This window comes from Elephantulus edwardii, unplaced genomic scaffold (genome assembly GCF_000299155.1).
Source record: "Elephantulus edwardii isolate Elephantulus edwardi_28Jun2011 unplaced genomic scaffold, EleEdw1.0 scaffold00018, whole genome shotgun sequence".
NCBI classification, from domain to species: domain Eukaryota; kingdom Metazoa; phylum Chordata; class Mammalia; order Macroscelidea; family Macroscelididae; genus Elephantulus; species Elephantulus edwardii.
Window position 1 is genome coordinate 22,436,898 of NW_006399768.1, and position 23,383 is coordinate 22,460,280.

The 23,383-nt window shown below is 42.6% G+C and overlaps 1 protein-coding gene across 1 annotated transcript in view; it reads left to right on the forward strand.

Annotated features, from left to right (window-relative positions):
• The first annotated feature begins 326 nt into the window (after positions 1-326).
• STOX2 (storkhead box 2) overlaps positions 327-23,383 on the forward strand; it is a 187,482-nt gene continuing 164,425 nt past the window's right edge. Inside the window, exon 1 of the mRNA XM_006882232.1 lies at positions 327-1,904. Coding sequence (XP_006882294.1) covers positions 1,739-1,904 — 166 coding nt within the window. The 5' untranslated portion in view covers positions 327-1,738. The remainder of the gene's footprint in view (positions 1,905-23,383) is intronic.

The window sequence follows — 23,383 nt, forward strand, 5'->3', positions numbered from 1 at the left end:
CGCTGAAAGAAAACCCGGTTTAGTGTGCTGTTGATGTTTACAGCCCATAACATTTTTTTTGAGCCCTTAAATGGGGAGATAGGCGTTTTAAACAAACAGCAGCGCCACAGCCTCCTGGGGGTCAGTAGCAACGTGGCGGTGGGCCTTTAACTTGGCGTGACCTGAGAGTCTGGGGCCCGCGCCGGGGTCCAGCGCCTTGGCCCCCGCAGCTCCGAGCCCCCTCCTCACCTCGGGCGCAGCGCGCATTGTTGTCCTTTAGCGATTGGCCATTGGACTAGAAACAGCTGTGCAGAGCCGAGCTGTACGAAGCGGCTGTGGACCTCGATGCAGCTTAGCCGGCTGGTGGTGACTTACACGGGGGATCTCGAGGGGGAGAGGAAGAGCTTGAGGCCAGTTGCACTACGTTTTCCAGGCGACGTGGACCAGGTGCCCTGGGGTTTGCGGCTGTCGGAGGAGCTCCCGGTGGCGCCCCCACCCTCCGGCTGTAGCTTGCTTCCAGGTTGCCGCAGGTGGTCAAGGCAGGCACCGCAAGATCTCCAGTTACCCTCCAAGGTTTTTCTCTCCCTCTCCGAGGGGGAGGGACCATCCTAAAAATATGTAAATAGACAAGCGCTGACTCCGACCTGGGGCACCAGCCAAGGTCTCAGCGCAGCCGCAGGGTGTTTTACATGAAAATGAGAAGCCTGACAGGATCCGTGCTCTCACTTAAGGCAGCTCGGTGATTAGCATGAATCTGGGCGGCTGCCCTGCTTCCTGCCCTTCAATAGCCATTCTCCCGAGTGAGCAGCGGTGCCACCGTGCGGGTGTCGTCTCGGCATCATTGGCAGCCATGGCTCCCGACGCCGCCGCGGCCAGTAAGTAGGAGCATGCATGTGTGGGGGACACATGCGTGTCGGCACACACACCCCCACACCATCGCGGGCCTCCGCTGAGAAAGAAGCAGGATTGACGAGGCGCTGCAGAGGTGAGCGCGACCGGGGCGCTTCCACGCTTCCAGGACTCGGCGGAACCGACTGCCGCAGCCGCTGTCTGCAGAGCCGGCCGCGATCCCGGTGCACACGCGACCCCCATTCGAGTCTCTGTGATGAAGACTGCCTCCCGAGGACTGCAGGGGAGGCAGAGGCAGCCTGCGCCGGGGACTGCGGGCCGCGCGACTGACAGGCCCCGGGGGACACAACTTGTACACTGTCGTCGGAACGCCTCCTGCTAACCTGCCAGCCGCGGAGGGTCTGCCGCCGCCCCTGCGGCTTCCCGGGCGCCCCAGCCCGGGTCAGCCCCGGAGGCCTCGGCCTCCTCATTTGTTTGGGTCTTTTGTGCCGTGGCTCACAGTTGGCTAAGCACTCCTGCGCTGAATCGGGCCATTGTCTGCGCTCCCATTGCTTTCACGCTGCAAGTCTCCGCGCCCCCACCCCGCCGGCCCCCTCCCCGCCTCCTCCTGGCCGGGGAGCCTCCTAACGTGCCTTTCCCCCCAGGAATCTGGAAGCTATAAGCCGGGCGGATTGCAAATGAAGTGTAATGCATTGTGGGACGTGTGTAAAATCGGAGCCTTCGCCGTGGGGGTGTGGGGGGGCGTGGGGAGGGCCGGACCCGCCGCTGGCGGTGTAGACGCCGACGAGGAGGGGCTGGGAAAATGTGCGCAGAGTCCGCCCGAGTCGTGTCCGCCGTAGACGGATGAAGCAGCGCGCTGCGCCCCGGCGCTGAGGCCCCAGGATCGGGCCAGCAGGTAGCCATCTCCACCATGAAGAAGACCCGGAGCACAACCTTGCGGCGAGCCTGGCCTAGCTCGGATTTCTCGGACCGGGCCTCGGACCGCATGAGGTCCCGCAGCGAGAAGGACTACCGCCTGCACAAGCGCTTCCCCGCGGCCTTCGCGCCGCAGGCTTCGCGGGGCTACATGACATCAGGTTGGTGACCGCGTTTCTGCCTCCGAGCTGGGGCCGCGAACCGCTCTCGCTGCGGCGCTGCTAGGGTGCTTCGTTGGGAGGACGGGCGGTGATGGATGTGCTAAGTTACGGGGAAAGCAGGGGGAAAAAAATTAGCTCACATCCACCATTTTGTACCTCCGCAAGATCCACAGCAGGCCCTCTCAATATGGGGTTTGAGAGCTATTAGTTAGGTAAAATCAGGGAGGGGGCGAACCGGACGTTTTGGCTGCAGGGGGATACATGACTGCAACCCCGGGCGGGCGCAGCAGCCTCCTTGAGCTTTGTGGAAGAGCCTGCGCCCACTGTTGCCTGCGGTACCAGGCTTGCTTGTCCCTGCATTGTGGCCAGTTTTATCTTAGTGGGCATTTAAACAGCCCCCTTTTCTTAAAAGGGAACAGGTTCCATGCACAGTCGTCTGAGCCAGGGAAGAGCTCTGCATACATCTCAGGCTCATCTTATTGCACGCTGGAGCTCAATGAATGCATTCTGTTGGGTAATGGTGTGTATGCGGATTGAGTGTTCACATGATTCTGTGTGGATTTAAACGTATGTTGCTTTGAATTAGGTTGTATGGAAGGAATGTACGGAGGCTGTATCATATATTTGCATGTCAGACAGAAGGACAAACAAATGGTTAATGGAAATGAAGGCTTCTAAAGACGAGGTTTCATCTTAAATGCAGTGCTGTTGAAAGAATTTCTGAAGGAGCCAGTTCTCTTTGGAAATAGAAGGGAATGGTTTTGGTGTGTGACTTGGGTACGTCCACAGGGATTAAAATACTTGAGGAAATGCTAAAGGAGGAGAATCCTGTAAGTCTTTACATTTTTTTTCTTCTTCTTCCCCTTAAACACTAGTGTGTAATGATGTGCAGGACATTTGATTTTTGCTTTTCATTCTGAAAGAACTGGTTTTCCTCTAAACACATTGTAATAGAATATCACTGATTATAGTTTAAAAGACATATTAAACTAAATCATTCTAAAACCTGTCTTAACTGGGAAGATTGCTTTAAACTTGTGGTTGATATTTATAGTCTGGCCCTACTATCTCGCCCCTAAAACAGCAAGTCCTTTTAACTGGGGTCAATATCTCATGTTTTAAAAATGTCTTGTGACTGTACTTCCCTGAATATAATAAACCCTAAGGAAAATTACCCCACCCCTTTAATTCTTATTGCACGATCTGGTGACACAAGGATGTGCTGTTTTGGCAATCAGGCTCCCTTGATTCTCTCTTTCATGAAAAGCCAAATGTGTAAGAGGAAGTGACAACTACAGTTTATACTTCAGTAATTTAAGTCATTCACTGCTGTGGTTGCTATAGTCTTCAGTCTTGTGACAGCAAATTTTGAAATGCACCTGAATCCCAATTTGACCTCAAAACACATATTTGCATAAACCCATGCCTACCCTGAGTGTTCACGTAGTCAGAGGTTTCAGTGCTTACAGCTTGAGTGTCTTCTTCATTCCATTCTGTATAGTAGCTTCCCCCTCTTTCTTGCTCTTCTCATGGAACCAGGACTAGCATCAGGTGAAGTTATTAGAAGGTTAAATGCCATCATTTCTCCACCAAACCGGAAAGACACTTGAATAAGAATTGCACATTCCCATGTAGCCTATTTTTAACCTATGTTGACATTCCTTCAGAATGATCACATTTCAATCTACAGAGAACAAAACAAACACAAAGAACTTCTCAGCAGTGGCTTCTATGGCCAGTGCTGCAAAGCATCTTGAAGACTTGGGGAAGAAGCTCTTGATTTTATTTGGTTCCATTGTCTTATTTCATTTCTTGACCTCCAAATGGGATCTTATGGTGATCATGAAGGGTAACCTGTTTCAGTTGGGTGGTTTGCAGTGTAAATTCAGTGTTAGGTTATTGCTGAGAAACAGGCAATCAAAGAGTGGGAAGAAGAGCTGTGCCATTCATTCATCACTTTTAAGAAGTATGTACCTGCCAAGAGCAAAGTGCTTGCTTAATCCTCATGGTTGGTACTGGTACTTGGTTTATAATATGGTTCTTGCCCAGAGAAGATAGGCTATTATTTAGTCTTTATTTTAAATGTTAACCAGCAACATGCAAGAAAAACCAAGTATTGATGCTAGCCTAAGGGAATAGTAAATATTAAGGGTAATTATTGTCTCCAGTGAACAAGGGGGAAGCAGGTGGAGCCTTTCTCATATGCCCCATTGGAGAGTATCTTACCTATTTCCTTTGCAAATATAAGTCCTTCAAAATATGAGTGTTGGTAGGAATAGATGGTATAGGGTAACTCTTGGAGATCATTTAAAGGAAGTTCTTTGCCTCTTAGAAATGTAAAGGAAATAATTTTGTATCAAAGTTAGTAATTTTAGACACAAATAGAGCCTTTGTCACTTATGATGAAATGGAAAATGAAGCATCTTAGAAATACATAAGGCTTTTCAGATTTCCTCTTTCTGTTTTCTCAGTCACTTGACCTACTAACCACCAATGTTATCATACTTCTTTTTCAGTAAGATGAACTTTTTGTTGTGGGGAAATTGCTTGGGCTCAAAGGAAAAGATAAACTTCTTAAGAGACATAATAAATTCAACCTAAAGTAACTTCTGCTGAGATACATTTATTAGAATTTCCTCCAACAAATATTTCTTAAAAGTATAGAGGGTAAAAAGTAACTTAAAAAAAAAAAACTTTAGGAAGTGGGATATCTTTGAAAATGCTTTAGAAACAGATACTCATGATGATTCTTTGAGACTAGAGTGTCGTATCACATAGTAGGTGTTTCAAACATAAGCCCATATATTAAAGCAAAATTGCAGGCTTTCCATAATAACTTCCTAATGAGACAGTCCCATTTCAGGCAGTCTTTTCTTCGCTGATAAGTAATTACCAGTTTGGAATGTGATTTATAGCAATTGGTTTGACATTTAACCTTGGCTTTTTTTGTATACCTTCAAGAAAAGCTACATTTAAGCTCAAGAAGTTAAAGTGGGCCCATATAAAACTTATGGGGTGAGTAGGTAAAGAATTCTGAAACTTTTTCATTTTGAAGACCATGCTTTATATGGCTGTTTAATCTCCCAGTTCCTGCTACCAAGTCTAAAGTAGTTGAAAGAATTCACAGGCCTCCTAGCAACCAGCAAGTTCACAGGCCATGAGATGAGTCCATTGTTCATCTTGAATATTAATTTCCCAATGGTAGGTTCTGGCCAGAAGGAAGAAAACCTTGCCCTTTGTTCAAATCTGAATGACTAATAAAATGTGCATGGTATTATCTGAAGAAGAGATTTGGACCAAATGAATGGGTAGCAATTCTTCCATGTTTGTTAACATGAGAAATTGTGATATTAAGCAATTTGTAACCTTGCTATATCAACTAGAGATGAAAGTAAAACACTTCACAAAGAGAAAACTATCTGTATCATAACTTGTACATTATCCATGAAAGCATGCTCATCTACTTTTGATTTTCAAGGCCTGAACCCTTTTGTTGTTGAAGCTGCTGAAGTCTTCTTGGTTATAACTTCACTCGGGTGGTACTGTGTACTAACATAATTGTCCTAACTTATCCCCCTGCTCCCAGCCAGGGAATGAGTGCTTCTTTAATGTTACAGTTAGGACTTAGGGCATTCTTACTGATCAGGATTCCTAGAAAGTGATTTTTCCCCCACCATAAAGGTATTGCAGAGCATGTTTATAAAAGACTTAGCTTATGAATGAGTCACCTTGAGGTTATGATATATTTTGGTATAGTACTTGTTATTTTAAAGACACTCTCTAAAGATGAAAGCAGACTTTTCAAATACTTTGGGTATAGAAGACCCAAAAAGAAAGATAAAAATAAAGCCATAAATTGACATCTCTAAGAAAATGTAAATGTTTTGTTGGCTAATTTAAATTAATATAATAATCAGTGAGGAGAAACCGCCAGCACACCGCCCTGATGAGCCTATTAGTTTTCATTTAATAGACACTAATTCTGGGACACAGTTGACTCTGTGTTCCAGTTCCTTATGTTCTGTTATTTTAGGAGCAGAGTTTTCAGGGAGTGGAAGATGGACACTCTAGGTTCTAATCTGGGCCTGCCACAAGCCAGCTGTGTCCCTGGCGAGTAACATGACCTCACTCCCATCTGTAATGAGTCTTCTGGTTCCACGCTTCCATTACAGAACTGAGCTCAGCGGTGGCTTTGTAATGAGCGATTGCCAGATTTCTGAACACTTCCACATAAATCGTTTTGAAAAAAACCCACTGTGCCCTCTTTTTACTTATTGGAGTTACGCGCTTCCATATGTGAGAATCATGCTCATTTTGCGACGAAATTCCACTTCTTGGCGTTCACAAACATCATGTTGAGTGCCTGCATCCAAGCTTTTGCCCTGGTAAGCAGCATAAATAGGGTGAAATGATAAATGAAGACTTGACAAATTATAATCAGATGCAAGTTTCAATAAACAGCATCCTGTCACTTCCTTTTCCCTCATTACTGAGATTGGTTTTCAGCCTCACTGTTCCAACTGTGTTTTAATTTGAAACTACCTATGTTGACTCCTTTCATCAGGCAAGTGGAAGTGAGGAATATTACACTTGGTGGTGAATGACTTTATTCTTTATTTCCCAGGAGAACATGAATGTGCTTACAAAAGGTCACTTCTCTTGGCATTTCAATATCTTTTACACTCTTGTGAAAGTTTTTATTTGAAAAAAGCAGTATGAATATCTTTTATAAAAACTGCAACATTTTTGTGCATTCAGAACAATTTTAGTCTTAAATTCTCTGTGCCCCAGAGATTTGAGACAGTTCATGCAGTGGTCTTTCCTTTGACACAAGACTGCTCATGCCAATTTTGGGTCTATCCCAAGGAGCAATATCTGACTAGATTCTTACTGATAGGATAATATGCTGAATTTGAAAATTATAAACCCATCTCAGAGACTGCAATATTTAATCTAGAATTTATTTAATCTATAAGGTCTAAGTTATGCTACCAAGCCGAAGGTGGGTGATTTTCATCTGGGGCCCTCGGCCGGGTTCAAATTGTTTTCCTGTCAAACATTCTTCTAGGTGGTATAGCACTGGTCTGTGTGTTGCTGTACAGAGGGAACTCGTGTTGCTGTGATGCTGAACACTGTGACAGTGATGTGCCAATCGTGGTAATAGGTATCCATAGTGGACAGTGTTGGCTGGAGCTTCCCAACTAAATCAAGCCTGGAAGCAGGAGTCGCATCCACTTCCGAAATGGCTTGCCTCCGGAAACTCTATGTACAAACAGTGCTCAGGCCGTTTGTTCATAGGGTCTCTATGAGTCGTCTACGACTTGATGGCACCAAACAACAACAACAGCAAAGGTCTAAGTTTAATATTCTTATAGTCTGTGAGAAAATAGAGTATAGCAAACTATAAATTAACCTAAGCCACAGTAACAAAAAGGAGAAATGGCCTAGGTAATTTTAAGTGAATACTAAACTTCTTTAAGTAGTTAATCTGTGTTTTTATTTGACTTTGGAGTGCATAACCAGTTGGTTGTAATTGTGTGCCATTGAGTCAGAACTGTCTCATAGCTGACCCTCTAGCACGTTTTCAGAGGCAGCAAATTGCACAAGAGGAGATTCCCCATCCTTCTTCCACAACCATTTGGCTGTTGTCATTAGATTCTGTTGGGTTTAGTACGACCCTTAGAGACCCTGCAAACAACAGATCTGAACCCTACACAATATCCTATGCCATTCTCATACTTCCTGAAACACTAGAGCCCATTGTGGCAGTCACCGTGTCAATCCATCTGATTGAGGGTCTTCCTCTCTTTTGTTGACCCTCTGCCTTTCCAAGCATGATGTCCCTTACCAAGGAATAGCTTCTCCTAGAAACATGCCTGAAGCAGGTGAGACGAAGCTTTGTCATCTTTGCCTCCAAGGAGCGTGTGGCTACACTTTCTGCAAGACATATTTGTTTGTTCTTTTGGCCGTCCACTGGATGTTCAGAACTCTTCTCCAACACCACAGCTCAAAGACATCAGTTCTTCTGACATCCTTACTCACTTTCCAGCTCTCAGATGCATAGCAAGTGATTGGAAAGACTATGGTCTGAATCAGATGCACCTTATTCGTCAAACTGACATCATTACTCCTCAGTAATTTGGAGAGATTCCCTAACTGCAGATTTTCCCAGTACAGTGTGTCTCCTTATTTCCTGACAGCTAGTTCCAAGGGTATTGATTGTGGACTCAAGTAAGATGAAGTTATTGATAGCTTCATTCTTTTCACCATCTATCATGATGCTGTCTATTGGTCCAGTGGTAAGAATTTTTGTTTTCTTGATGTTGAGATGTAATGCAGGTTGAAGGCTGTGTATTCTTTGATTTTCTGCAACAAGTGCTTCAAGTCCTTCTAACTTTCAGCAAGCAAAATTTTGTCATCTCCATAACAAAGTTTATTAATGAGTCTTCCTCTGATCTTGATGCCACATTCTTCTTCATAGATTACAGCTTCTCAAATAGTTTGCTCAGCATACAGATTGACTAAGTCGATATGGAGAGAGAATTGGTTGGTTAGAAAATAGCAATAAGTAGTCAAAAAGTTGTTTTCTGATGCAAAGTTGATGCATATCAACCCTTTATGGTTGAGCAGAACTGTCCCATAAGGTTTCCAATACTGTAATCTTTAGGAAAACAGATTGCCAGACCCAAAAAAGCTGCTGGTAGACTTGAACTACCGGTCGTAGTAGGATTTTGGAAGCCAGTGGTTAACCATTGTGGGACCAGGACTCTAAAATCTTTCTTCCTTTTCACTCTTCTTGCTTAAGTCTTCTGCTGTTTCATTACAATGTATTATAAACTCACTTACTTCTCTTCCAGGCCAGTCCACCCTCTGTTATCTCAAAAATTTTCCCTGAAGCAAAAGCAGACGTGCTGTTTTCCATTTGAAAAGTGTCTCATGCCTACATAGGAAGGCCTAGGTCAAAACTCTTCTGGGCATGTTTTCTCCCACTTTTTCTAGAATTTCTTTCGTTTCTTTAGCATTGATGCCATTTTGTACCTTTGGTAACTTATTAGACTGTTGAGAGTGTGCTTTCTGTCATATCTGTCTGATAGAAAGCTGTTTAACTTTCTAGAACAGCTCATATTCCTCCTTTCTCCAGTGAATTAGTCCCAGGACACTTGCTTTGTGCATGTGCTAAAGGAACACGTAATATTGTCCTGCACCACGTGCTTACTTGTGACCTCTGTAACTCGCCTGTCAATTATTAATTGTTGCTGGGAGCATTGAGTCAACTACAACTCATAGTAACCCTATGGACAACAAACAGATCAGAACCTTGACCTAGTTTTGCAATTAAGCACATTGTTGCAGTTACTGTGTCAATCTTAAGTCATTGAGGGTCTTCCCTTTTTCCTTCCAAGCATGGTATCTTTTCCCAAGACTAGCCACTCCAAACAGCATGCCCAAAGTGAGATGAAATTTCACCATCCTGGCCGCTAAAGAGTGCCCTAGTTACACTTCCTCCAAGACAGACTTGTGTATTCTTTTGTCGATCCAATCTGTAACACTGTTACAGGTCAGGCGAGGAGAGATGGTCACAAAGGGAAAGGAGGACCTGAGAGGGAAAGGCAGCTGACTGCTCTTTGTAACTATGACTGGACTTTGCCAGCAAAGGAAAAGAATAGGTGAACCCAAGATTTTTGTCAGAAGAATGGGATAAATAAGACAGCTGGCGAATATAAAGGAGATGATGAGCTTCGTCTCAAGGTTGTGAGTTGGACTGTCCAAGTAGAGACACATTTTAGGCAATTAGAAACATAGAACTGATAGGATACATACACAAGGGAAGAATGAAGGTTATAGGTCAAGGTTAAAGATCATCCACTTAGCGTGATTGTTGAGAACATGAGACTAGATCAGCGTTTTGGACTTTATGTTCTATTTCTTCGAAGGCAGCGGGTGACTGGGTTATTTTTGTTTCTAGCGGATGGAGGGTCAATTGCAGTCCATTACTTTTGAGTCCTTCATGGGTTTCTAAAAAGTCAAAGAACTGAAGTTAGGATTGCATGAAAATTGCCTGTTCTGTTTTCCAAAGTAAAGGACTTCTTAGGTCTTTCATTGTCTTTATTAGCTTTTGCATCCATTCAGAAGCCACTGTGTTGTTAATGGAAGGGCTATGCTTTAGGTATCTATAGTCAGGTTTGAAAAGAGAACTATGCAAGTAGCAGCACTAAAGAGTAGACCAGCTATGTAAATAATGTATATTTCAAACATCTGTCACACACGTATTCAGCTGAAAAATTATGGCTTAGCTAACTTTTACATGCAGTTGAAAATCTCCATTTATCTTTCTGTGCAAATCCATGATGGCCCCTCCAGGCCAAGTTTTCTCTTTTTGAAGATAAAAGAGGACTATCTGGCAGATGCCTGTGGGCGCTAGGGGTAGCAGGACCATGCTTGGCACCATCTTTCTATTGGCGGTAGTTTCTGAGGGAGGAACTGACTAGCTTTGCAATTAGCACCTTTAAGTCTCTCCCACTGCAAATTCCTGTCTGGTTGCTTCCTCTCAAAGAGCAAGTAGACCATTTATTGCTTTTGGCATAGCCAACTCCAACTGTTTCCTTGAAATAATTTCATTGTTATATAAAATAAACACCCTGATAGAAATAGTTGTGCACTAGATAGTTGCTATTTTTTTTTTTTGGCTGTCCAGCAGCACTTCTTGGTCTTTGTAATTTTCTACCTTATGAACATTGAAGGGCGGCAGAGTCTGCATTTCTCTCCATAGAAGCTGAAATTGCAATCCATGCACTTGCTTTCTTTATGCAACTTGGCCAGGTGACCTAGGCCAATTACATAGACTCTCCCAGATTGTAATTCACAAGGAACGCAAGATAATGAGGGCCAAGAGGCATATTCCCTGGAAGTGGTCGTTGTGACACCAGGAAGTGGTGTCCAGAGTGGAGACAGTGATTGGCAGTGCACGCTGCAGTGAAGTGGCTTTGGCCACAGAGTCCCAGGGCTGCATCTCCACGTCTCCCCCAAACCCTAAATTCCTTTTCTAAAGGACTCTGTAGCATAGTGACTTAGAGCAGGGGGACAGGCCAGACCGTCTCCCTTCACAATTCAGTCCTGCCATCACTAGTTGTGTAACCTTGGATATGTTATTTATTTTTGGTGGCCCTCAGCTTCCTCACCTACAAAATGGGAACAGTAGCTCTCTCTTCGTCTTGTTAGGTGTTCTTGAGTCAGTTTGTAGTATGATAGAGTGGAGTTGCCTCATAGTTTTCTAGGCTCTGATCTTAATGATCAAAGCTCACCAGGTCTTTCTTATGAAACTCCTAACGGTTCAATTAGCAGCTAAACATGTAGCAATTGCATATCCCAGGCTCCTCAATTACCCGCTAGCTTTTAGGCAAGTTATGTAAATTAAGTTTAATAAAGCACTTGTCTTGAGTATAATTAGAAGAACCAGAGCTAAATTCTATGGCATATAACTAAGAACCCTCCCTGATGCAGGCAGGAGTCAATAAGACCTCAACTAACTTACACCTCAAAATAGAACTTGATTTTTGCCTTACATCTATGTTCCTTTAATTTTGTAATAAATTTCCTGAGCGCCTATGTTTTTACCTTTCTCGATAATACATTCTTCTCCTCTTTTGCATCTTACTACCTCATAATGTATCTCATTCGACCTAGGGTATTTACATCTTGGAGCTCTGGTGGTCTAGTGGTTAAGGAGTTTTGCAATCAACCCAAAAGCAAGTGGTTCACTCCAAGCCTATCAGCCCTGGGAGAAAGATGAACAATCTCCTGTGTGATTTACAGTCTTAGGGAAAACTTCCCCCATGGTCGGCCATGAGTCACTTCCAACTCAATGGCAATCAGTTGAGTTTTTCTCCTCAGAGAAGGCCATTTGGCTGGATTGTGCCAGATTAAGCCACCCCTTCTGGTATATTACCAAACACCCTTTTACATATCTCTGGGGGGGAAAATCTATATCCATCTGTTATCATTTTTCTTTTCTTATCCTCCTTTTAGACTGTATCTTTGAGGACCTGGCTTTGGATTTTCAGTGCAGAGCAACGTGCAAGGTATATAGTAGGTATTTAAATGAATTGATATTACTATACTAACATTCCTAATGTTGATTCATACCATTGAGGTGGGATCAACTTATAGGTGACCCTCCAGTGGGTTTTTAGAGGTTAATCACACTGGAGAAGATTGCCCATCTTTTTCCTGTAGAGCAGCTGGTGGAATTGAACCATGTGTCCTTACCACTAGGTCACCAGAGCTGAGTTCCCTAGAACATTCCTAATAGTGTGTATTAAACCTCTGGCATTTGTATTTTGCTTCTTTCCTCCACTGTACTCATAGTTAATGCCCTGGGAATTGATGATCATAACCATGGAGAGCAGTTGTGGAGTATAAGCCACTGTGATCCAGTTACTCTTTTTCCTGGGCAACAGAACCAAGGTTATATGAGATAGGCAGTTTATAAATATATTGGGCTATATATTTTTAAAAGAACTCTGGTTGCTTAGTGGTAAGGAGCTGTGCTGCCAACCCAAAGACAGGCAGTTCAAAGTCACCAGCTGCTCTGTGGGAGAAAGATGGGACACTCTCCTCCTGACCAATTTAGAGACTCTCAAAACATACTTGAGGGTTAGCTATGAGTTGGTTCCAACTTGATAGCACAGAACAACAATGTATGTAGGATTCTGTCTTTGTATTCTGTGCCACTGAGTTGCCAGCAACTCATAATGCTACTATGTACAATAACTCTGAACCCTGCCCTCTCCTGAACCAGTCTCACTGTCTTCAACATATCTGTCTCTTTTACCCCAGTCACTGTGTCAATGTATTTCACCCAAGGTCTTCCTCTCCTGCTCTCTCCCTCCATTTTTTCAAGTATGTTTTCCCACTCCAAGCACTGGCCCCTCCTGGCAACATGCCCAAAGCATATGAGACAGAGCTTCAAAATCCTTGCCTCCAGAGAGCAGCTTGGTTTTACGCTTTCTAGGACAGACCTGTTTGTTCTCTTGACAGTCCATGTTATGTTCAGTGCTCTTCTCCAGCACCACAACTCAAAGGCATCAATTCCTCTTCTGTCATCCTTAGTCATTGTCCAGCTCTATGATTCATAGCAAGTAATTGTGAACACCATGGCCTGCATCAGGTGCACCTTAGTCACTATACTGACATCTGTGTACTTCAGCACTCTGGAGAGGTCCCTGACAGCTGACTTTTCTAATCCATTTCCTCTCTTGATTTCCTGACTGATTGTGGAACTGACCAAGATGAAATTGTTGACAACCTCAACTTCTTCTCATTTTCATGGTGCTTCTCTACTGAGGAGAACCTGAAGCATCCACTGCTGAAGGTCAAGGACTACAGTCTTCAATATGGATTGAAGTGGAACATCAGGAAGGCTTCTGTCTTAGAATATTTTTAATTCCAGCATGGGTCCTTGGTGAAACTGTAAAACAATACAGCTTTTTTGAATCTTCTAAACTTCCAAGACAAAGCATCACTTAAATTAGATACCACAGCTTGTAATTATAGTGTGGCTTCCTACTTTAACCTAATGCACTTATTCAAATTTTCATTTTAATTGGTTTCAAAATAATTGGAACAAGTGTTTTAACTCTTCTTCTTGCCCCACCTCACTTCACACTTGCTAACTACCTATTTGTAAGACACACATTAGACAAGCTGTGGACAAACTTTGAAAAATGCTTTTAAATGATCGGTTTTGCAAGGGAGTGACAGAACTCCTGCAGCCCTCATCAAGGAGGAAGAGGTTGAGTCCAGTAGAGGATGAACACAGTTCGATGGGTATTTCCTTCTTCTGATAATGACTCTGCCTTAGAAAATGACTTTATACTGGAGAAGACTTATAACTTAGGAATCTGAAATCAGGGTGTCCTTGGTTGCTGCCAAGTATAACTTGACAATTTATATGATCAATTTATTTGCTGTTCTTTTCCTCTCTAAAATGACAATAAACTAGTACCTAATTAATAATTATTACATGGATTAAATAAAAAAATAATGCAAAATAGTTAACATAGTATCTAATACACAGTAAGCAATTAATATACTTTTGCTGGGATTATTTTGGCATATGACAACACAGGATCGATTCATTCCTAAATGCTTTCTGTCTAAGGACGCTCATTCTCTTGCACTGATGTCAAGTCAGTTTGGCCTCATAGTGATCCTCCATTGCATCTCTGATGCTATAAATCTTTGTGGGAGAAGATTTCCTAGCTTTCTCCCAAGGAGCAACTTGTGTATTTGAACCTCTGGCCTTATTGGGGTTAGCAGTCCAGTACATATAGCCCTACACTTCCAGGAATCCTGAAAGATAGCTCACAGGTTAGACAGAGTTTAAAACAGCTTCAAATAAAATTATTTACCTAATGTTTGGCTCTTATTTAACTCAAAACCAAATATTCCATTTCTTAATGATTTTTACTATGTGTCCAGGAGTCCCATGGAATTATTCATTTACCTAAGAGGCTATCTTGTCTTTGAGTTTCCAGATCAGAAAAAGTTGACAACATTGGTGTGTATTCAGTATCCCTGTGAAATAAAACTCCAAGACCATTTGACTTTACCTGTGTCATCACATACAATTTCATCTGAGATACTTGTTTTCAGCCGAAAAGAGGAAAAGAAAGACTTCCAACCTATGGATTCACTTGTCTCTCTCTCTCTCTCTCTCTCTCTCTCTGTGTGTGTGTGTGTGTGTGTGTGTGCATGCGCGCAGAAAAAAAACCCCACCACCCAAGAGAAAGGAAGTGAAGGTACTCCTTCCCAGCCTAGCTCTGAGAGCGAAGCCTAGTGGCTTCTCTCTTCCAAAGCATTTGAATGTCCCTCTGCTGGTGAGTTTAAAAGCTGTGGTAGTCCTGCAGGAGACAGAATGTGCTACAGCTTGGGGTCTGCTTTCCATGCGTGTTAATAATTAAGCAGTTTTCCTAAGAACAGATGATTTAGCAGCAGACTTGTGGCTCTGGGGTGAGAGACTGAGCTGAAGGGAGTGAGTAGCTTTCACCAGTGCTGCCACCTCCCCTTCACTTCAGTTTCTAGGCAGACTTGCAGATCTGGCAGTCCTGGGGCTTGGATGCTCAAAGCATCCCACCTTGCCTCATTACCAAAGAGAGGAAAACCCTACTAAAATGGATTAGCAGTAACTGCAGCAATGGGCTAGAGTGTGTCAGAGATGATGAAGACAGCACAGGATAGGGCAGGGTTCCCAGGTGTTGTTCATTGGGTCACTATGAGTTATAGTCAACTCAATGGAACGTAACAACAGCAATATTTTTTTTCTCTTTTTCTATAATTATATTTTATTAATTTTCATAAACATTTACAGAGATTTTGGGCTTCCACTCATTCATTGTTGCACTATTCTCTCTACCCTCCTCCCAGTTTGTTCTTGTCCAAATGCCACAGTGCTTGTCAAAGCCAGTTCTGATTAATCTTCTTTGTCAGTGTATCCTTTGCCATTCCCTATCACTCCTCCCTGAGAGAGACTTCACCCTGAGTCATAAGGAAAAGGGGACGGCGTATTCTCTTAGCTACTTCCTGCTGAAAAGGGACGCTGTGGGTTTCAGGGTGAAGATCTTCTCTCACTACTCTAAAGGGCCCCTTTGGCAGTAGGAAACACATAGACTATTATGGAGATTGATTTTGGAATTCAGTTGCACTCTTATTGATTGTGCTTGGCTGTACATGTACATATCCTTCAAGATGTATCATGGGGGTGTTGCAACCTAGAAGACACAAATTTGACTAGCAAGTTATAAGTACATGAGTCCAAAAATTATGGAAAAGTAAAAGAAAAGATTCTTTCATTGTTTTATAAACCCTCCCCCAGGCCCCCTCCACCATGCAGCCCTCGCTCTAGTCTCCTGTGATGACAGAAATACCCAGTTACATCTCTCTTTTAGACGGTTCTCTCCCTCCTCTGCTTCAGTGCAGTATACATTATTGAACCCATCTTACTCAGTGTCTCCCTAACCCCAAGGACAGTCCCATTCTACAACAGTGGCATCATGTAATATTTGTCCTTTTGTGACTGGGATATTTCACTCAGCATAATGTTCTCCAGAGTCAACCATTTTGAATAATATTGCATGAGTTCCTTGTTTTTTAATGCAGCATAGTATTCCATTGTGCGAATATACCACAGCTTCTCTAGCCATTCGTTTGTTGATGGGCACTTAGGTTGTTTCCAACTCCTTGCTATTGTGAACAAAGCTGCAATAAACATGGGTGTGCATATATCTGCTTGGATGTCAGCTATGGTCTCTTCAGGGTATATTCCCAGTAGTGGAATTGCTGGGTCAAATGGTATCTCTCTTTGCAACTTTTTGAGAAAGCGCCATACTGCTTTCCACAGGGGTTGCACCATTTTACACTCCCACCAACAGTGAATCAGGGTTCCAGTTTCTCCACAACCTCGCCAGCATTTGTTGCTTGCTGTTCTGTTAAATTTTGCTATTTTGACTGGGGTGAAATGATATCTCATAGTTGTTTTAATTTGCATCTCTCTTAGGGCTAGGGATTTTGAGCATTTCTTCATGTGTTTGTTAGCCATCTGAATGTCGTCTTCGGTGAAGTGCCTGTTCATATCCTGTGCCCACTTTTCTATTGGATTATTTACCTTTATCTTGTTGTGGTGCTCAAGTATTTCATAAATTCTGGATATAAGTCCCTTATCTGATATGTTATTACCGAATACTTTTTCCCAGTCAGTGGCTTCCCTTTTTACCCTACTGGAGAAGTTTTTGGATGTGCATAGGGATTTGAGTCTTAAACGCTGCCCTTCACTGTAACACTTCAAATACCATTGCCCCCCCCTTTTGTCTGTAAAAGCACCATTTCTGTCCTCCCTTTCCCATATGCTGTATCCTGCTTGATGTGGGTGGTGGGAATATACATGAAGGAGACTGCGAAGAGCACAATGGAGTTGACTACAGTTCATAGTGATCCTATGACCCCCTCCCTACCCCATGCCATCCTCACATTCTCTCCCATGCTCAAGCCCATTGTTGCAGTCACTGGCTTGGTCTGTCTTGTCAAGGAGCTTTCTCCTTTTTCTGCTGACCCTTTACTTTTCCCAGCATGATATCTTTTCTAAAGGACTGGCTAATAGGTGCTAATAGACCATCTAGACCTTCAAGGAATTGGACCTCCGAATTGGAGGTTTCCGCTTTTCAATGTATTCCTCTGTGTGTAAGTGCTTTGCAGTGAAGACTGGAGTGGCACTAGTTTGGGATTAGTGCTATGGGCTTATTACAGCTGTGGTTAATGGTTACACAGCAATGTGTAGTCAGCTCCTAGGAAGGTATCTATAAAGCTTGGGAGTGGGAAGCCAGAGGTTGAAGGGCCTGGGACATATGTGCACGTTTCCTCTACCAGTTTGGGAACACATTTCCTGACAAGATAAGAATTATCACGTGCTCTAGTGATTTAGGTAGTAGGAGGGTACTCTCATTCTTTTATCCTCTAAGGAAAAGAGCCAGTGTTTTTGCATTGTGTGTGTTTGTGTGTTTGTTTGGTTTTGGGTGGTGTTGTGTTATTTTTTTTTTAAACTAGTTTATTTACAAAATTTGAACACGTTGTTTTTCAGGCCAGATTCTTCCAATTTCCCCCACGTAGCCAGTGTTTATTGAGCACATAGTCAGTACCCAGAACTGCAGAAGCTCTGCTCCATGTAAACCTTAGAATCTGTGAAGCCAGCCACTGATTAATATTTTGAAAAGCACTGGTGACAAAAAAAGGAAATGACACAAGCATACAGATGCACTCTTAATGTGTGTGTTGAATTTCATTCTGTATGTTGTATGCTCAGTCTGAACCAGTAATCCCTGACTTACAGGTCCCCCCATTCTCAAGCTACTTTGTTCTAACCCATCCCAGATAGAGTCCAATACCCATCCTACTTTTAAGAAGTTTTCATTATTGCTTTTTTTTCTCAATATCTTTAGGAATCTGATCTTCATTTGTCTCTGAGGGTTGGAAACATTACAAATGAAAATGGCATCAGCAGTTTACATACTGCACTGTTGTGTGCAATAGGTGTTACTAACTAGAAACAGTACACAGACAGAAACCCCAAAGGTTAAGTTAGGGCCGTCATAAAAACCGATAGGTACAGTTCATCACAACTCAAACAGGTCAGAAGTCGGGCCCTTTAAATGTGGGTAGAATTAATTTATTATTCTTTGAAAAAAATATAAGTATTGTCATTTACTAAAGTGTAGAAACTCTACTTTACATAATTTTCATGAGTTGAAGAATAAATATTTGTGTGTATTATTTGAAAATCATCTATACTTTGCCAGTTAATGTTCCCTTAAGAATGGTCTTGTCCTTCTCCAAAGAGACCATTTGCCGTCAAGTCCACTTTGACTTCCTGTGACCCTGTGTTCATCACAATAGAATGTGCTTTACAGGGTTTCCAGTGACTCACTTTCCATAAGTAGATGGCAGGGCTTGCTTCTAAGACTCCTCTGGGTATATTTGAACTTTCACTCCTTTAAGTTAGCAGCCTAACAGGAGCTAGAGTGTTCTAATGTCTGATAAGGAAGTTGAGGGGGAAGCCTTTTCCTTACTACTCTTTCTTACCCATGGTTTTTTTAACTTAGAGTGTGTTAGCTTTTTTCACACCCATCCCCCCTTCCTAGCTGTGTTTCATTGATTATGCAAAGGTATTTGACTGTGTGGATCACAAGAAATTGTGGCTAACCTTGAAGAGAATGGGAATCCTAGAACACTTGATTGTGCTCATGTGAAACCTATACTTAGACCAGGGAGCAGTCCTCAGAACAGAGCAAAGAAACACTGTATGGCTCAAAATCGGGAAAGCAGTGTGTCAGGAATGCATCCTGTCTCCATAGCTTTTCAATCTGTATGCAGAATAGATCATTCTGGTGGCCAGGCTTTATGAGGAGTCATGTGAAATCGGAAATGGAGGAACAGTCATGAACAACCTGTGATATGCATATGACACAACGTTGCTTGCCAAAACTGAGGAACTGAAGGATTTGCTGCAGAAGGTCAAGGACTGCAGTCTTTAGTATGGATTAAAGATCCACTGGGACAATTAGCAGCACCATGATAGATGGAGGAGAGATTGAGGTTGTTAACAATTTTGGCTTGCTTGGCACCAGCAGTCAGGAAATCAAAAGAGGAATTGGCTTGCGAAAGTCTGACGTCAGAGACCTCTCCAAAATGCTAAAGAGTAATGATGTGATTTTAGGAACTAAGGTGCACCTGCTCCAGGCCATAATCTTTGCAGTTACTTGATATGCATCAGAGAGCTGGACAATGACTAAGGATGATAGAAGAAAACTCGATGCCTTTGAGTTGTGGTTCTGGAGAAGAGTGTTGAACATACCATGGAGTAACAAGAGAACAAACAAGTCTGTATTGGAGAGGGTGAAACCAATTTTTTCCATGGAGACAAGGATTTTGAAGCTCTGTCTATATACTTTGGGCACGTAGCCAGGAAGGGCCAGTCTTTGGAAAAGGACATCATGCTTAGAAGGGTGAAGGGAAAGTGCAGGAGAGAAAGACCCTGAATAAGATGGATTGATGCAGTAACTGGTAACTGGGGTTGTGTGTGTTAGAGTCAGAGAGACTGTCTCAGGATAGGGCCGGCTTCAGAGCTATTCTAGTTAAGGTCACTATGAGTCACAGGTGACTAGATAACACATAACAACAACAGTGTGAGCTCAGTTGTCTTCACTAACTGGCTTAGTGTTATCAGGAGCTGTCAATCATGCAGTGAACAGCCCTGATTCTTGGAAGAGATGAAGTCATGAACTGGAGTTGCACGATGCATGGGTCTTATCTTGTTTGGCACAGAGGTACATGACAGCAAAAATGTGAAACTTCAAATAGAAAACAGTCCCAAACAAATTTCTTTTGTTCCAAAATCATGTTCTTGGCTTCTTTCATTTTCTTATGTATACTTCTTTACTTTTCAGTCATGAAAAATTGCTGAAGGAACATTAGATTTACATACTGCCCAATTTTTTTCATCTGTTGTTGTAAGATTTTAGATGTTATTCTAAAAGTAACAATAGGCCAGGATCCAAATAGCTGAATAATATAACTGTACCTGGCACAGAAATTTAAAGTGACAGTATCAGGGACACAAAAAGCCAGGAGCGATACAGTTCTACAAAGTATAAGAAAGAATTAAATCTAAGGTAAACAAGAAGTTTATTAGCTAATATTGGGAAATAAAGTTTACAAGGTATGTATGGTTAACATTGGGTAAATTAGCTATGTATTTGGTAAGAGTCAGTTGACTGGTTTAGAATATATCAAATGTGTATTATACAGTTTTCAGATTGAAAGGAAAAAATAAAAACAGTCTTTGTGACTTCCATGGAAAGCTTACTCTGTGAGAAAACACTTCACCATTTCCCTTAGTTATTCACTAGTCAAGAAAAATAGTTCAGCAATCCGTGGCAGTGTGGTGAATGTGAACAATTTTGAAAGCATAGTTTTCATTTAGTACTTCTGCCAGTAGGACTTGGGAAGCATTTAGCTGTCATCCAGTCAGCCCCAAACTCATGGGACCCTCTGCACAATGGGACAAAACACTGCCCTCTCGTGTATCATCTTATGTCTGTTACCACTCAGAATCTTATGTTCCACAGGTTTTTGAATGACTAATTTCCAGAAGTAGGTCACCCTTTCTTCCTAGATTGCATTAATCTGGAAGCTTTGTAGCAGTCTGTTCAGCATCACAGCAACACCTCCCCCTATCTCACACCATCGACATACACCCCCTTCTATTGATAGACAAGTGGTAGTAGCACATAAAAGTGCATTGACCAGTAAACCAACCAGCTTCTTGATAGGTGCCGTTGAGTTATTGCCTACTCATAGTGACTCTGTGCAACAGATCCAAAACCTGCTTGATCCTGCAAAAAGTCTGCACTATGTTTATGCATAATATTTTGGGCATATAACACTTAAAGTAATAGAAAGAAAACAAGATCATATTTTTAAGAACGCAGAAAACTAAAGCTTTATAAGACACAGCACAAAAAGGTCTGTCTTGGAGTGGGTTAAACCAAGTTTCTTCTTGGAGGCTAGAATTTTGAAGCTCCATCTCACATACTTCGGGCACATGGCCAGGAGAGACTGGTCATTGGAGAAGGACATCTTGCTCAGAAGGGAGGAGGGACAGCACAGGAGAGTGAGACCCCAGATGAGATGGATTGATACAGTAACCAGGGCAATGGGGGTTGGTATATTGGAATCAGCGAGACTGCTCAGGACAGGGCAGGCTTCAGAGCTATTACAGGGTTGCGATGAGTTGCAGGTGACTTGACAGCACATAACAATAGCAACAACAACATATGGCACAATGTCAAAAAGGTAAAAGTTGCTTTTAACCAGCACGTAACAGGACATTATTCCGAGTAAAATATCTCAGTCACAAAGAACAAATAATGTATAACACCACTGTTATAAAATAGGACAGATATAGTCAGATTGGGGAGAGAGTGTGAAAAGATTGGATAGATAATGAACCCTGCCTAAGACCAGATGAGGGGAAGAGCTGTCCTAAAGGAATATATGATTAGGCATTGTGTGTATGACAACAATCTGGAACAAGGGGTGCACTGTGGGGTGGGCTGAGGGAGTGGAGAAGGGGGAGGAAGAAAATGTTCAACGATGGAAAAAGATTTAAAAATAATTCTATCTCTTCTACCTCCCCCTCTTTCTATAGCTAGTTAACTTAGCATAATGCTTCTCTAATATTAAGGAAAATAACACCAAGTTGTCAGCTCCTAATGGAAAATTTGATTTGCAGTCTGTATAAGTTTTAGCTTCAGAGTCATGACGCCAAAAATAAAATTTGTTCAGGAAGTAGGATCAAATTCATGTGTTCTCTGTCACCCAAAGTTGGGACTCTTTAATATTTGCCTATCTGTTGTTTTAACTTCCTATTTCCTTCCCCTTTCTAATGATTTGCTGGGAGGGGTTTGATTAAGAGCTACTTCTTCAAAGGAAACAGCTTAACAATATTCAGTAAGTGAAACTCACAGAAAATGCATTCATCTGAGCCAGAAGACTGCCACGTTCACTGTAGCCTTGCGCTTTGATTTCACTTCACTGACTCACTTCAAGGATGAATAGCTCATTCCTTGTTCCTATGTTTCCTTCTATAGGCCCATGCTTAGCTATGCATTTTAAGAAATGTAACTATTCATAGCTTTCTTGCATGTGGATATTTTTTCTTCTCTAGGGAGTTAGATGGAAATTTGAGTAGTCTCGGTGTGGTCATCTACCACACACAGAGAAAAACTGTGTGTGCCACCAGGGTGGTTTGTTTTGGTTTTTGTTTTTTGGGTTTTTTTTGTAGAAGACCAAGGTCAGCTGGTTAATCTCCACTGTGGAGGGAGACCCTAGCTTCTTGAGGTCTCATTTGCATGCTCTCTTCTTTAGTCCTTCTGAATGAGAGAAATATTTAAATGTGGATAAAGACAACTTCCAATTATTGCTTCAGATTTTATCCCTGTGTGCTATGCAGCAGTGCTGTTGGATGTCAAAAGACTAGCTTTTACCCTCAACTTGCTTAAAATGCAGTGGGGACATAGGATATACTTGGAGGCAAGCCCAGAAAGCAAAATGTTAGACTTGTGAAGAGCCAGAAGTCATGATCAGGGAGTAAGAAGAGATGTGTCATAGAGTTGTCACCTTCCCTTTGACAGTTGTGGCCTTGATTTTTTGCATTCCAGACCTGTGAGGGAGTCCTCAAGATTGAGGTAATCTGTACATCGTGGTTCCTGGATGTCACAGTGGCCCAACGCTGAGTTGGTTCCTTCTGCAGAGTCGCCCACGGAGTCTGTTAAGCAGACACACACATCTTGGCTCCACTCTCCAACTCAGATTTGTAGGTTTGGGATGAGGTCCAGTACTTTGTGTTTTAAAATGCTCCCCAGGTGATTCTGTGGAAGAAGCAGGTATGGTGGCCCCAGATTTTGAATTACCTGCCCAGAACAATGCGTCTCTCAGTTCATTCATTCATTGACTCACTTCCTTGCTCATTCAATTAACCAACACAGAATGCTTAAAATATGTGCTTGCTTTAAAGAGTTTTGATCAGTGTCTTTCTTTAGGATCCCTCAGTCCATTGGAGAAACAAAGGAATAATTGTGGTAAATGTAGGTTATGATAGAGCTGAATAAAGGACACAGGGCCCCACATAGCAGGGGCACCTAATGAACTGGGACACAGGGAAAGGACTGCAGAAGAGGCGGCTGAGTCATCCCTAGAGTCTCCGTTGCAGTGAGCTTACAGGGAAGGATAATAGAGGTTGAGGGGAGAGACACTGAGGAGAGAAAGGCTTGCACAGGCAACTCCCTGCCATTGCTGGATCATTGGAGGTGGTTGTTGTTGTTATGTGCCGTTGAATCGCCTGCGACTCATAGTGACCCTATGTACAACAG